This window comes from Poecilia reticulata, chromosome 20, assembly GCF_904066995.2.
Source record: "Poecilia reticulata chromosome 20, P_reticulata-male-v2, whole genome shotgun sequence".
Lineage (NCBI taxonomy): Eukaryota > Metazoa > Chordata > Actinopteri > Cyprinodontiformes > Poeciliidae > Poecilia > Poecilia reticulata.
Window position 1 is genome coordinate 13,553,112 of NC_088849.1, and position 13,019 is coordinate 13,566,130.

Here is a 13,019-nt window from a genome sequence, read left to right on the forward strand (position 1 = left end):
TATTAGTGCTATCAGTAGTTAGCGAAAACTTTCTTTTTGATTTTTGCTCCAACAAAGAAACTATTGCTTACATGTCATATGAAAATTCTTAACTCTTATTATGCTGACATATTTGTTTTGAAAATAACCCATGTCAGCTTTCCAAAATTATTGCTTTCTCCTGGACACTATACACAACCAATAGAAATGGATGTTTTTAAAAAATTATTATTATTATTATTATTATTATCATTATTATTATTATTATTATTATTATTATTATTATTATTATTATTATTATTATTATTATTATTATTATTATTATTACCAAAATTAATGTGCTAATACTGTTATGATTATTACTAAATATAAAATTTTAAAAATTGTAATGACTATCTTTCTTTGAGAATGACTGTAATGGCTCTTTCCATGGTGTTCCTCATTCTAATAGCAGAGAGAAGACTAACAATTGATTGAGAAGTATTTATCTTTCTTTGACAAGGACAGTATGACCCAAAGGTTGAGCATAGGGAAGAGAAAATGAAGGTTGTTTTTTGTAAACTAATATCTGCTGATTTTTATATTGCTCCTTTAGCATCTGTCTCCTGGAGATTTTTTATTATTATTTTTCTCTGTCCTTGTAATAATTAAAAAAACTGTTTTATGAAAATAATTCTGAAATTTTAACTCTTTAAGCGATTGCAGCATTATTTTTTTTTTACCTTTTCATCACTTTCCTTCATTCAAAGATAGGGATAAATAATAGTTCCCCTGAAAACAGCTCAGGATGAAAAACCTAACAAAAATTATGAGGATAGAAGAAAAAAAAAACAATCACAAAAGTAGCATAGTTCTTTGTTAGTCCTTGATGAAAGCATACCCAGAATTTTCTCTGAGTTATTACATATATAATCTTTGCCTGGAGGCCATATGCTCATTAGAGGCTACCATTATGTTAGGAGCTGAGGAAACCCATTATGTATATGACCAAAGGAAGGTTGTTGTACTTGAACATTTTAGAACCAATGTTGAAATAAAAAAATAAATAAACATTTATTTCATTTCATGCTGCTGGTCTTCCCTGCACCATGCATCTTACATTGCCAGTCCTCCATAACCTCTTAGACTTTATTGTGAAACTGTAAAATAATAAAAAAGACATGTGTGTTATTCTCAGAAAAAGGAGAAATACTGTAAAGTCTATAAGTACAAGTCAGCGAGACAAGTCCTGCAAGTGTATTTCAGTGTACACACTTCAGTCCAAACAATGGCAAAGATTTATGAAAAAAAAACAGTTTGAAAGGGCTTTTCTGTGTGAAAAAAAATCTCCTTAAGTATTTCTGCCAACTGCTGGTAGAAAACTCATGTGACTTTGATCATTCAGTATACTACTGAATATGGTATGCTGGAAATAACTTGGAAATAGCTCATTTGGCTTTGGAAAATGGCAAAAACATATGCTTAAATCACTAGAAATCATTTTGTAGTTTTCGTCCTCTCAAGCTCTCAAAGCATCACTGTCTTAATATGTTTGTAGAACATTCACTGCAAGGTTCAAATTAATTATAGAGCCTAAATCCCAGTGGAATTCTTTAAAAGTGTGATTACATTATAATGACATCAAATCTTTTGCTAAGCGTATTAATTATCAACCTGCTGACTGAACTTATCAGTGTCACATTTAAAGTGTGAGATCTCATGCAGCTGGATTCATTTTTACACAGTAAATGATAATTTTGTTTCAGCCGAATGCTTAAAAAAGTAATGTATACAGACTTTAATGCTTCTGAGAATTACTGTTGACGGGGTTTAGTGAACGAATATGTTCACTAACTGTAAACTTTAGTGTAAACTGTAAACAACTGTAAACTTTGAGTCGGGGTGAACAGTTGAGGGCAAACGTTCCATGTGAAATACTTGAAATAATATTTTAACACATGAAATCAAAATTAAAAACATATATAATATTAAAGCTATGTGTAAGCATTTCTAATGTATGCTGTAGATAATGGAAATAATATTTAATCAATTGATTAAATGTCTAAATCTTTAAATTAAACTTGGGTGTGAACTGTGTAAACTATATTTATTTCTGTTTTCAATTAATTGTGACATATTTACTATGACATTTTTCCAGACGTATGTACTGAAAACATTCAAATTGTCACAATGGCTCGTCAAAAAGACCATAGCTTGGTCACCTGTACAAAAGAACTGCAGATTACATTGTAAATACCAAATAACTTGCTTTTGATAGGTTAGGAAAAATAAAATAAATTGATGATGTGCTGCTACACAGGACATTATTAAACATAACTACTAAAACAACTATAGCTGCTTTTAACATGTAGTTAATTTTTTGAATGTTTTTTATTTTTAATATCAATTATGTATTTAACAACTCACTGAAATGTTTGAATAATTATGGATTAATGTATTCATATGTAAATAAATGTAAACTAAAATAAGCTATAAAATAAACTGTATGAATTTCCAATGTTGTTCAAATGTATTGACTTAACTATAAACGTTTGATGTATTTGCGACATACACTGAAAATGGCATCTGTTTATGGAGGACTCCCTACCTATTTAACTTAGAGAGACGTGTAGCCTTCTGAATAACAAAATGACGTGAACATTTAATAGAAAGTAACAGCCTGTTACGTATGTAAGAATGTTTACCTATGCATATTTTCTACATTTTTGTCAATGTGCAATTGTATGTTGTCACTTAAAAAAAATATCTTGTCCTGGCTGCTAAAATTTTGAATATATGCCTTGGCGATAGGTAAATTTTTCCTTCTGATATTCTGAAAAGAATACATTTCCTACACAGTTGGTGTACCTGAATGCGCCTTAGTTCTGACTTGAACAGGAAGCGCGGTGACGCTGGCGCGGTTGTTGAAAACAAACCCGGGGAAGTTGTTGTTGACATGTCGCTTAAAGATAGTCAGAGTTCAGACACTCAAACCGCTGCAGAGCTTCTAATACACGGTTTTTGAACGGAAAGCCGTGAGGCATCCTAAAGCTAAACATGGAGTTATCTCCGCTTATAAAGAAAATAGGTAAGCCGAACCGCTAGCTGAGTTTTGCTCAACTTATCGCTAACACAACCCTAGCGACAAAACCGTTAGCATTTCAGCTAATTTCGTGTAACTTACGTGCATAACTTTGGTTAAACTCCTTTCCAACTGTCTGTTTTGAACTCACTTGATTGCTTTCCTTAAATCTCAGGTCACTCTTTAGTGGAAATTAGGGTTCGAGCGCTGAAGAGCATCTTAAGTAAGCTGGACCATTCCCTCATCACTGTGACTGACATTGTTCAAGAGAAGATGCTGTTTGTATTTCTGCTTGAGTGGTTCAATTTCCCGGAGGTTCCAATGAAGGAGGAAGTCCTTGAATTGCTTTTAACATTAGCAAAGGTACATAATGCAGTATGTTTCAACTTGAGACTTTGGCTGAAGAAAAACATCGCTAGATTTGAAAGATAACTAGTTTGTCATTTTTGAACTAAATGTATCAGTTGGACTGAATAGTATTTAATTCTTGTCAACAGTTTCCTGCAAGTCTTTAGTGCGCTCTATTTCTAGAAATATATGTTATATTTCTATTAGACATTCATTTTCCCGTGTTCCTATATCCAGCTGGAAGTGCTCCATTAGCTTACTCAGAGCAGAAGTAGAATTTATCTAGAATAAAAGCTACTAACTAAAGCTGTACAGTCAGTACATTATATGTTATTGTTAATTTGTTCTCACTTGAACCACTGTAGTTAACTGAACTCATCAGTTATCCAGTCAGACACTAGAATTAACCATTTTAGTGATTTACAGGTCAAACTCTTTAACAGAAACATGTTATATCCTAACATTTAAGTGCATAAAAACTAAAATAAATCCTATAATTTTCAGATAGGCAACAGCAACAACAAAAAACATACATTTGTTTTACTTACAGAAAAAATAAATCTGACAAACATATTTTGATGCGTCAGTTATAAAATGGCATGTATATTTTGCATTCCTCTATATATTTAGCCTCTTCAATAGACTTTAATTGGCCTTGATGCCCACACTTGACATATAGTTTTAATGATACAGTAACTATTTGGAAGAGTGGTTTTGTTTATGAAAGTCATTTTAGTAACCAAACTTTACACACAGCACATGCATATCCTATCTGACAGGTTAACCCTATTGCAAAAAGAAACAAAAAATATCTAGATTTTAATTGTAAATGTGAATCGGTTTATTAAACAAACATTTTTTGACCAAAGAGGCCATATTATAAATGCTGTAAATTACATTTGTACACATTTAGTGTACATAGTCCACCATCAACATAGCCTTGTGTTCTTCTGTTTTAAAACCACAAGATTACATCATTTATACATTTGAGTCAAATTTATAAAAAAAACTTAAAGTATTGAAAGATCAAAGATTAATTGAGTTTTTGTGTGTTTAATTCATGTCTGTTTATAAAGTTCAAAAACAAATATCTATCTTCCAAGTTTTCCAGTGATTACCTTGAATACAAATGGATCAAAAACTTTAGAGCGTCACATGCTACAATTTTTTTCTCTCATTTTGTGAGTATTTATTTTGTTGTTTTTGTGTTCAAAGCATCCTAGTTCAGCGCAGATGCTGAGGGATGTCGGGGCGGTGGACTTTCTCTCTCAGCTTTCTCCTACAATCGAGCCCAGACTGCGAGCTGTCATCGATGGAACCCTGGACCAGCTGTTCCAGCTTCCTGAGCTAGTCCCCAGTCATTCAGCTGTCTACTCTCATGGAGCGTGCAGCGCAACTACAACAGGTGTCACAAGCTGAACCAAACATTTCTTTTACCTGCGACTGATTTTTATTTCACTGTGCTAAATTGCAGCTGGCAAGTTGTCTTTTTACCTTCTCTGTTTAGCGGAAAATAGATGTTCTGTGTCTAAGATGTGCGGTAACAAATGTCCTGTCTCCTCTGCAGCCCCGATACTTGTTCCAGTTGACGATAATCTGCCTAAAATGGGTTATTTCCGCAAGAGTATGCACAACAATACAAATGTACCACCTCAGAAGATGGCAGGTAATCTTTACCGAGATATACCGTTGCTTTTTCTAACGGCGTATCTTATTTTTAATATAAAGATTGGTTTGTATTTTAAAAATTTTTTCCCCCTCCTTTTATGCATGCAGTGCGTGAATCTGTGAGATGTCTGAAATTTTCTGTATTTCCGTGGCTGACTTTAACAAACACAGACCGACACATACTTTCTTCCAATGAGAGGTAAGACTTAACACAGCTTTTATTTTTCTTGTTGTTTATTCAGCTCCTGGCACGCTTCAGCTTTTAAGTTCCAGAAACTTTTGAATTTATGCCCAGCTCTGCTAACAGGATCACATTTATTTTCTGCTGTTCTTTTTTTATTTCAATTACTTGGTTATATAATATTCATATTCAAAGTTTTTTTTTTTTTTTTGCGTATATTAAATATATCCACACTCATTAATTTGATGCAGCTCTCTGGGAAGCAGCAACCCTAACATGGTGAGGACAACCTGTGAACTTCTGTGTGACGTCATTCTGCAGGACTTTCCAGCAGAAATCTTCCTGCAAAGGCCTGGAATCGTTAAGGTAGTTTGTATTATTATGTCTAAACATTTGTGTTAGCTGAACATACAATGCTTTGCAAAAAGTATTTGTACATCTTAAGCTTTTTAAGATTCTTGTCAGATTGCAACTAAACACATTAATGTATGCTGGGGGATTTTATGTGGTTGAACAACACAAATTTAAAGACATGACCTTAAGTGTAAATTGGACAGAGACCGAATTGGGGTTTCCAAAAAAATGGTACTAATTGTCTTGTAACAGATCTCAACCCCTTTTGCTGGAATGCCTTTAATAAAACCAAGTGACATCAAATGCTTTGTTGTATTTAATTAAATATCAACAGAAATACAGTGTTGCTGCACCGTATGTATTGGTACACCTGGAAAATAACTTTACAAATCAAGAGTAAAGAAGGTCATCATCTAAAAATGAATGTCTGCGTTTAGTATTCCAATTAAAACATGAACAATTGCAAAACAAAATAATAATAATAATAATAATAATAATAATAAAATAACTTAAAATCAATATAAAGTTGAAAAAAGTTCATACACAATGTATTAAGAAATATGTATGGAGTTTAAAAGAAATATATAGATATTTACAGCTTTTTAAAATCTGCATTGAGAGTCTAAATCAGGGGTCACCAACTCCAGTCCTCGAGGGCTACCGTCCTGCAAATTTTGAGATGCGTCTCTGCTCAAACACACCTGGATCAAATAAACTGCTCATTTTCAGCCTATTGCAGAGAGGAATGAATGCTGGTGAGGAAATTCAGACATTTTGGAGCAAAGGTGAATCTAAAAGTTGCAGGATGGTAGCCCTTAAGGACTGGAGTTGATGACCCCTGGTCTAAATAATCATCTGCACACCGTTTCTTCGAAGCTTGGTGATGGTACCATCATGGAGTGGGAATGCTTTTCTTGAGCAGGGTCAGAAAAGCTAGTGTATTGATGAAGAAATAGCTGGGTGTACAGTAATAGACTTGATGTATTTAATATTGTTAGTCTAGAAATTTGCATCGCTTTTAAATGCTGTGAGAATATTCTTAAACCGAAAGCGACATTTAGACACACTGGACAAGAAATGCAAGATGGCTTCTTTTTCTGCAGTTGCTAGAATGACCTCATTTCTGTTAGATTTATGTGATTGTTGTTGCTTCACTATAAAAAAAATAAAAATAAAATAAAAAATCAAACCAAAAAACAGCTTTCTTTTGGAAAATGTCAGCTATGGATCCTGTTGGAGCTTGTGGGGCTGCAGTTCTCTCGAGGTTTCTTTTTCTTGTGGGTAGAAGATTGCTGTGAGGATACGTATTGGCTACCATGTACATCGTGGAAGGTGTGAAGGTCAGTGCTGCTGGGGCGTTCTGTTGCCTTACTCCTACCAAGAAACAGTCGTTCACACTTTGAATAGGCACTGACCTTTTGGATTCAATACTGTGGAGACGTGTCAATAAGGGATGCCAACATTCCTAAGTCTTCATTCTGTGACGGGTTCAAATGTTCCTCGTTTACAGACGCCTCTTCATTCATCTATTGAGATTAGATGTGCTTATTTTTGACACGTTAAGAAGTATAGACTGTAGCTTGATAGCATCAGTGACTTTGTTGACTGGGACTTCGTCTGAGTGTTTGAGGGAATATAATTTTGCCCAAATGAGCAACTATCAGTGTTGCAATTTGGTTAATAAAGTGGGGCTTAAAATTACATCGGTCTCAGGGCAGCATTAAGACACTGTCACCCAGCAGTCATATCTGGGAAATGCTTTTCTTTGTGTTGCTTTCCCCTCCTTTTTGAGTTCTTACTTCAGTTAAGGGGAAAAAAAACAAACAAAAAAGAAACACGACTTAAACTTAGACATATGTCTTCATTAGCAACAGACGAGAGGAAATTAGAAGTGTGAACAAATTACTTCTTTAGTAATTCAATTTCCAGTTGCCCTTTTTGTTTATTGATTCCTCCTATATGTTCTCTCATTGTCTGGACCAAGATTATGTATTAGATTATGTATTAAAAGATGTATATCATTGCATCATGGATTACACAAACTAATACAAATCTATAAATGAATAAATTAGATTTTTTTTTCATTAGTTATCCAGCAATAAAGTACGATGACAACTGATGCTTCCTTTTTTATCTATCTATTTTTAATTTTTTTTCCACAGAACCTTTTGTTGCTGCTCAGGGTGGGTTCAGGTAAAGGTGAGGTCAGCTACCTCCACTCATCTGCTCTGTCCTGCCTGCGGCAGCTTTGTGTGGGACTGAAGAGGAGGCTGCGCTTTCATCAAGATCCAGGCTTCTACTCACCAAAACAGGGTAAAGGACCTTATTAACTGGCTCTTTGTATAAGCCTGTTTATCTGCTCCTTGCCATGTTGTTAGTTTTAATAAGACATTCTAAAGAAAGGTTTTGTTATTCATTGCCTTTGTTGGATTCTACAATGCAGAATGGAAATTACATGTTCACTCATCAAAATATTTTGGGACTTATTTATTCTGGAATCCTTTGCATCGCCTTTTAAGAGGTTTAGGTTTTTGGTTTCCAAAGTGTGGTCTGGGGGCCATACGAGGCCCTTGGAATGATCTTGTGCAGCTAATGACCATAATTCGTAGTCGGCTGATGTAGGTGACCTTATTTATTTATGTATTTATTCTTTAACATTTTAAATTGTAATGAAATGAAAAATGTCAGATAAAAGGACAATATTTGTCTTTTTATTTATTGTAATTCACAATAAAGCATAATTCTTACTTTTATAGACACTAATCTTATATGACCAAATTAAGAAAAAACCCATTTACAGTACATCCATAAAAAACCCTAAATTAATCTTATTATTGACCAGGGTTTATGCAAACCTGCCTAGAAGTATAAAGACAATTTAGTGGGACATGTTGCCATATTATTATTCTATTTTTCCAAGTATGCTTTTGCGTAGAAAAAAACCCCAGATGACAGGAACAGTAATGTCGAATTTCTCTGTGACTGTTTAGATCCGGTGTCGCAGAACTCGTCCTTCTCTTACACCCAGGAGGTTCGGGGGAACCAGCGCTCACAGGCCTCCTCTCCTGCGGCCGAGTGCTCTCCTCGACCCTCTGTGGTGGGTCGCACAGGCCAGAGAGCCAGGGGAGACGGTCAGGACGGAGACGCAGCCTCTAACAGGTGTGCCTCTAACTAAGATCCTCATGTTTTTAACTTTACAGCGTTTTTTTTTTGATGCATAAGTAAAATAGTCAAGTATGACTAAGAATATTTTCTGCTTTTCCAGCATCATCAGCAATGGAAGCCCTCTCAAAGCTCGTTTTTGTTCCATTTATGATGGCAAATTCTGTTGCCCGATCCAGCCTGTAATTCTTTAATTAGCTTGATCTGAAGGGATATCAAAAGATTATGTGTGTGATTAATCCAGTGGCAGCTCACACGGAGGCGGAGCAAGGGCCCGAACCCCGCAACAGACGCCCCGTTCCCCTGCAGACGCAGCTCACCTGGAGCTTCCCGACCTGAGCGTGGAAGACGTTCTGGAGCTTCAGTTGCAGCAGCTCAGCGTGGCCCAGTTTGCTGTTGCCACCATGCAGCACGCCATACCGCTGCTGAAGACAGGTGGGAGTCTGTCATTTTTGCTTTCTTCTCTGCTTGAATAAACTTGAGATATTGTAAATATCCCCAGTCCTGCTTCCCTACATCAACTAGATTCTATCCGGTGTTATTTGATCTTGTCAAAAAAAAAAAAGAAAAGAAAAAAAGAACCCCCTTCCTCTGCTTTTGTTCTGCTTCTCTCCTCCTCTCAGAAGGTTTGCATGCGTTCCACCGTGTTCTGGAGCTGCTGTGTGATGCTCTTCTCCTGCTCGGGGACAGCGTTTGCGAGCTGGTCTGGGACGATCGCAGCCTGGTGGGGATGGAGCTGGCAAGTCAACACAACTCATGACAGCCTCTTATGTAGATGAATGGATACACTTCACTGAAACGGGGAGTTGGCTTGGCCACCAGACAGTTTGTCACAGACACACAAGCATACGGTGCTCAACTGTCAAGGAGAACCGTGGGCATGCGAGCGAGCTGAATGAATTATACTCGCTTGCAAGGAGCTGCACGCGCAAACTTATTGTCTGCAGCACCTGGGTTAATCAAGCATCATAACTGCTGGGTTAGAAAACGTCTTCATTCATTATGTATGTTAAGTCAAGACAATAGATCGTGTTAAAAAGGCTTGTGCCTTTTAACCGCACGGGGTTATTTATTATATTCACTGGCAGCCTATGGAGTATGTTTTCTGCTGTGGGATTTACGCACTTGTCAAGCCGGGTCCCCCGCGGCCCTCTGCTGTTTAATACATACTCAGAGTCATGCAACCTAAGAACTATTTTGTTATCTTTAGGTGGGGAGCAGCTTTTGTTTGCCAGACCCCTCCGTTTCCCTGTGGGATGGAGCCCAACCGAGCGATGCACAGGACATGCACTGCCCCCTGCTGGCGTATCCGCTCTATTGTTCTGTGTCTGCATCCAGAACAAAGTGACTGAGAATAGATTGTTCCAATTTATTCATACTGAGATAGGGCGGATCTGTATCTCGTCCCAAAATAACCCTGAAATCTGATTACATTCGATTCCTCAAACCCGGGAATGAACAATTTTTTTTCCTTTTTTTTTTTTTTCTCTACTGGCTCCTTGCCAGGAGCGCTGTTTGAGTCTGAGAAAATGCGCCTGCTGGAGTGTTGGTGTGCGTTTGTTGCGTGCGTGGCTCTTATCTACTTTTCTGTCAGTTTATGCTTTGGTTTACATTTCTGTCTCTGTTTGTTTCAGAAGGAGAAGCTGCAAGCCTGCATGGAGCAACTGGGGGATATACTCTTCTTTCACCAGGACCATTCAGCAGAGGCCCCTCACAGTTCCCAGGTTTCCCACAGAATGGCTTATTTAGGGACTGCCATGTTTACCATTAGACTCCTACAGACCATACTCCCTCCAGAGAAGGTGTGTGCAGTGCCTTGCCAGTTGTTCATGTTCATGTTTATGTTACAACTACACTCTTTAATTAGTTTTAGTTGGGATTTTTGTGATGGACCAACATGAATGGTACTGAAATTGGAGGTAGGAGGAAAATGATATAAGGTTTACAAATTGCTACACAACAAGCAGCCTTAAAATGCCTTTTTATTCAGCCCACTTTACTCTAAATGCCCTAAATAAAACCCTGGACAGCTAGTTGCCTTCAAAAGTTACCTATTACCTATTAGTACTTGTTCTAAATGAAAATCAGCACTTCCTAAATCCATTCAGTAATATATTTCTCTGCACTATTTTGTGTTGGTCTGTCACTCACGATTCTAAGAAGATACTTGGTAGCTTTAGGTTGCAACACCACAAAATATTAACAAAAACCAGAATCAATATTTTTGTGCTCGTGCCACCAAATCACCAGTTTATTGCTGTTTGTACAAAAGTTATTTTTGTGATCTCCGAACAGGCCAGTGAAAACCTCCCCGAAAATGCAGCAACGGCTATTTTCCACTTATGCTTGGACTTGTCGCTGGGAAGTCTATTACCCAGCATGCAAGAGACAGCTGTGGCCTACTTGGAGCAAGTGAACTCAGACAGCCACGACCTCTACAGGAGGGTGAACAGAGCTGCGTTTTGGATGGAATCGACTTGTAACTTTGTGAAGGAGGCACAAGCTGATGTATGAGCTGTAGCACGCATAAGCCCACAATAATAACCATTGCAATTATGGAAGCATCTCTTGAGCCTGTAATCGATCGCATTTTTCTTTCTGAAGGGGGAAAAGAACTGGTTGGACCTACTGGAGCTTGCACACCACGCCATAGACGGTCTTCCATTTCACCAGCACCTACCAATCGTCAAGGAATGTGTTCACATGTGCTCTTACTTGTAAGGCAATCATCTATATGTTAAACCATTTGGATTTTTCCTGAGATGCTTTGAAATAATTTGCCTTTCCTTGATGAGGTGGAAGTTTGATCAGCCCAGCCCCCTCCTCCAGACTGAGAGCCAGAAACTCTTCCTCAAGCTGCTGTCCCATCCCTCGCCGCCTGTCAAAACGGAAACATACGAGTGTACTTTAAACCTGGTCAAGGTCAGAGCACGATGTTTTATAGATGGCTGTTGTATAAATGAGCATAAAGGGTCATGGCTGAAGCATGGCTGGCATGTTTCAGCCATGCTTGAAAAGGGGACTTGTGCCAGCTCATTCTCCGGTACCTAAATAAGTAAAATGGAGACAAATGAGGTAGAGCTCTTTGACAGCATGCTATAAAAACCCTGCTTGACATTTTGAATCAGTCTCTCTTTTCATTTTGCCAATCAGAGTCTAGAATTGAGAGGGAATTGTATTTCATGAATGCGAGCACAAGTGAGAGGATAGTGGTAATTTATGATGTGATTACATGTACCCCCAGGACTGCCTTGGCATCCAGAGTCTATCGAGACAGGAAGCAGCGGCATGTGTCGGCGTTAACTTCCTTCTCCACCACAGGGTCCTGTATGAAATGAGTGTTTTTGGACTGCAGGACTCTGCTCAAATGGTATTTGGATCTATGTTTGTGTTTTATGTTTTAGATGTAGGAAGGGGTTTTTTGTGTATTTTTTGTTCAGTTTTGTGTGTTCTGCGATTGTTGCTTCTTATGACTTTGTTTCAACAACGACTTATTTCTTCCGTTAAAAATGTCAGGATTTTAAGTTCTACACCAAGATTTTAAGAAGGTTATGTATACTTTTCTTTCCTCTTCATAATTACATGCTATTTTGGAATGGAGTTGTAACATTTCAAAATCTCAAAATGTTCAAGATGGTACAAATCTTTTGGCAAGACACCATCTATCCGGATAATTTAATCACATTTAGTACGTGATCGCATCTGTTTGACTTGTGCTTGCTTTGTGAACTCAGCTCTTTACCTGTGATCTATAGGTGAACGTTGCTGCCAAGGATATCCTGCTATTCCTCCTCAAGGGACGATTAATGATGACGGCTCGAGCCTGGGACAGATTCAACGAGGCACTTTACCCGGTCATACCCATATTACAGGTGTTGTTCACTTTGAGGAGATTACAGAGTTATTTCACTGCTGGGCTCTTAAACCAGCCTCCTGTTTGGAACTCATTGCACTATTTACATAGGGATATGACAGTGCGCGTTCAAATAAGCTATCATCTGTAGGGGAATGTTAATATTCTCAGAGCATAAAAAGAAAAAAAAAACTGCTTATCGTGCCGCCTATAAGGGGAAAAACATGGTCATTCCCTCATTTACATACTTTATGCTATATTGTTTCCTTTTTTGGGTGGCAGTAACAAACTTTTATTACTTGCTCAGTTTCAGGCAACAGGAAGCAGCATCCTCATGAATATACATGAGAGTTTGACTAGGCTGTCAAGTGTGATTTAATTCAAACAGGCCATTGCAGGTTGGGGCCCTCTGT

The 13,019-nt window shown here is 37.5% G+C and overlaps 1 protein-coding gene across 2 annotated transcripts in view; it reads left to right on the top strand.

Annotated features, from left to right (window-relative positions):
• The first annotated feature begins 2,840 nt into the window (after positions 1-2,840).
• The window catches only part of rttn (rotatin), a 41,523-nt gene continuing 31,344 nt past the window's right edge, over positions 2,841-13,019 (top strand). Inside the window, exons 1-16 of one of the 2 annotated variants that reach the window (XM_008438651.2) lie at positions 2,841-3,046; positions 3,216-3,403; positions 4,604-4,793; positions 4,956-5,054; positions 5,165-5,255; positions 5,489-5,603; positions 7,754-7,904; positions 8,582-8,750; positions 8,998-9,188; positions 9,377-9,492; positions 10,388-10,555; positions 11,049-11,261; positions 11,358-11,470; positions 11,549-11,675; positions 11,998-12,123; positions 12,509-12,625. In XM_008438651.2, coding sequence (XP_008436873.2) covers positions 3,016-3,046; positions 3,216-3,403; positions 4,604-4,793; positions 4,956-5,054; positions 5,165-5,255; positions 5,489-5,603; positions 7,754-7,904; positions 8,582-8,750; positions 8,998-9,188; positions 9,377-9,492; positions 10,388-10,555; positions 11,049-11,261; positions 11,358-11,470; positions 11,549-11,675; positions 11,998-12,123; positions 12,509-12,625 — 2,205 coding nt within the window. In that variant the 5' untranslated portion in view covers positions 2,841-3,015. The remainder of the gene's footprint in view (positions 3,047-3,215; positions 3,404-4,603; positions 4,794-4,955; positions 5,055-5,164; positions 5,256-5,488; positions 5,604-7,753; positions 7,905-8,581; positions 8,751-8,997; positions 9,189-9,376; positions 9,493-10,387; positions 10,556-11,048; positions 11,262-11,357; positions 11,471-11,548; positions 11,676-11,997; positions 12,124-12,508; positions 12,626-13,019) is intronic. The other variant, XM_008438652.2, reaches the window with a different exon arrangement.